The 2,634-nt window shown below is 43.8% G+C and overlaps 1 protein-coding gene across 1 annotated transcript in view; it reads left to right on the top strand.

Annotated features, from left to right (window-relative positions):
* The first annotated feature begins 304 nt into the window (after positions 1–304).
* LOC101356919 (thiamine transporter 2-like) overlaps positions 305–2,634 on the top strand; it is a 130,275-nt gene continuing 127,945 nt past the window's right edge. The window contains 1 exon segment of the mRNA XM_012558890.1: positions 305–422. Coding sequence (XP_012414344.1) covers positions 305–422 — 118 coding nt within the window.

Below are 2,634 nucleotides of genomic sequence, written 5' to 3'. Positions count from 1 at the left end.
CTGATACCCCAGGTCCCTTGGGACTGGGTCCCTGTGTCCCAGGGTCCCTTCATAGACTTGCCTGATCACCAGTTCTGTGACTTCCCAATGCCCAGTGACAGATTCCTGGGGCCACCTGCCGCCTGCCTGCCCACCTGCCTGCCTGCATCTGCACCTATTGTTTACTGCCAGACAGCTCTCCTCCCAGAGGAGTGGAATGAACAGATGGAATATCTTAACAAAGTAGTGTAAAGAGAGAAAATGCCAGCTAAACTGCTGTAGAAAATGAGGGTTAAACTCCTTTATTAGGAAGAAGTTGCTAACGATGGCGGCCAAGGAGACAGAGAGACTCCCTTCATGCAGGCGTGAGCAGGTGGCCAAGAGCTTGTGCTCTGGAGTCAGACTGCTGCCCATCCCCATCCCAGCTCACTACTCACTAACATGTAAGAGAATGTGCCACTTCTCTCAGTCTCAGTTTCCCCATCTGTAAAATAGGGATAACACCTCCTTTGCAGAACTATTATCGTCTTTGCTAAGATTAAAAGAGATATTATACATAATATTATAGTTTCTTAACATAAGCCAGATACATAGTAAATAGTCAACAAATACTAACCAAACCTGTTGTCAATGAGTCGATTGCAACTCATGGCGATTCCATATGTGAGAGCAGAACTGCTCCATAATGTTCTCTTGGCTGTAATGTTACAGAAAAAGATTGTCTGGCCTTACTTTCACCATACCGCTGGGTGGGTTTGAACTGCCAAAGTTTAGCCTAGTAGACAAGCACAAACCATTTTTGCCACCCAGGGGCCTCAACAAATATTAGTATTTAGAAAATCCAGAGGCAAAGAAAGGAGCCCTGGTGGCCCAGTGGTAAGTTTCAGCTGCTAACTGGAAGGTCAGCGATTTGAACTCACCAGCTGCTCCATGGGAGAAAGATGTGGCAGTCTGTTTTTGTAAAGATTATAGCCTTGGAAACCCTAAGGGGCAGTTCTCCTCTGTCCTGTAGGGTTGCTATGAGTCAGAATCGATTCGACGGCAATGAGTAGAGGCAAAGATACATGTAGGATATCTTTGTTTTGGGAGAAAGGATATTATGCATTTAGAATAAAAGACTAGGCTAGATGAGTCACCTTGTAAAAGATCAATAAGTTAAGAAAACGTGGCAGCTACAAGAATGAGTGAGATGAACACTAGAGCAGAAAGCTGAGTCCAGAGCAGAAAGAAGAACACTGGTATGGCAGCCTTGGGACTGGGGAGTTAGAAGACGTTGGTAAGAGGTTGTAAGGGAGAACTGGGATTGAATCAGGAAAGGTCAGAGAGCAAGAGGGAGTGGGACCCTGGCTGCGGTCTAGGGAACAAAAGCACCGTAAAATGCCCACAATCCAACAGAGAAAGCTATTAGAGAAAAAGTGAAGGAGGATAGAAGAATATGGTGCATTTTACTGGCAGGGCAGTGAATGGAGGGAGGTACAACAAAGTATTCGGAGCAACTTGGAGAGGGAGAACAGTAGGGAAGTCCATAGAGGCAGAGGTAAACAGGCAGTCAGCTGTGACAGAGAAGAGGCAATGAAGAAACTTAATAATATATAATGCGATTTCAAAACAACAGCTGGGAACAGGAAATTGATAGTGAAGCGATAAATACTAACAATGAGGGAAATAAATACCCTTAAAATGCGCAATAGTTAATAACAATGAAGCCAAAGTCTGGAAGCAATTAATAAACTGATAAACAATATCACAAAGTATAAAATGAATAAAGAAAAAAGTGAGGTTATAAATATGACCTTTTTGTGAGAAAAGGGTAGGGGTTTATTGAAAGAGACAGAGGGGAGGATGATTCAGCGGAAATGCAGAAATACAAGCTCCAGGGTCTGAGTAGCTAAAAGAGAGGAGAGGAAGAATTCTAATGCAACTGCAAACAGATGGATAGAGAAACAAGACCATGGCAAATGTCTCTCTTGGCCCTTCCACTGTGGCTGTTGTCCCCAGAGCTACTCTTTTTGTTGTTGTTGTCATTGTTGCTGAGTCAGCTCCGACTCACAGTGACCTTCTGTATAACAGTTGAAACACTGTCTGGTCCTGCACCATCTTCATGATCGTTGGTATGTTTGAGTCCATACCAAACATGCCAAACATGCGGTGGAGAGCTCTTACCACCGTTGTAAATAAAAATGGCCTCATGGACTGACTGCCTAGACTGGGCCAATAATGGAGCACAGTAATGCTAGGCCTTGGTCTATAGGTAGTCTGTAAAACTAATTACTAAAGCAATTGTCCTAAAACTGTAGGTTCTGGACCAGGCCAGAGACCCCATTCTTATATCCAGCTTCTTCTTACTCCCAAATTCCTCTGTCAACCTCAATACACCTTTGTTAAGTGGTTCTGGGAGTCTGTAGGAATTCCCAATCCCAGGAGAGCATCCTCAATGGCTACATCGATCCCCAGCAGCCATAACCTCAGCTGTAGACATGAAGGCCTTGTCGTTATGAGAGATCCTCACCCCCAGGATAGTTTATACCCAGGTGGTTTGTTTTCAATATTTCTTCTTTTCTAGCATGATTATGGTATTTGAGAGCTGCATTTCTTTTCCAAAGTATATTTTAAGTCTCATCCACCTTTGGTTCAGGGAATATTCTCTACTCTAGG

Source organism: Trichechus manatus, unplaced genomic scaffold (assembly GCF_000243295.1).
Source record: "Trichechus manatus latirostris isolate Lorelei unplaced genomic scaffold, TriManLat1.0 scaffold00193, whole genome shotgun sequence".
In the NCBI taxonomy this organism is placed as follows: domain Eukaryota; kingdom Metazoa; phylum Chordata; class Mammalia; order Sirenia; family Trichechidae; genus Trichechus; species Trichechus manatus.
This window is presented reverse-complemented; position numbering and strand designations above follow the sequence as displayed.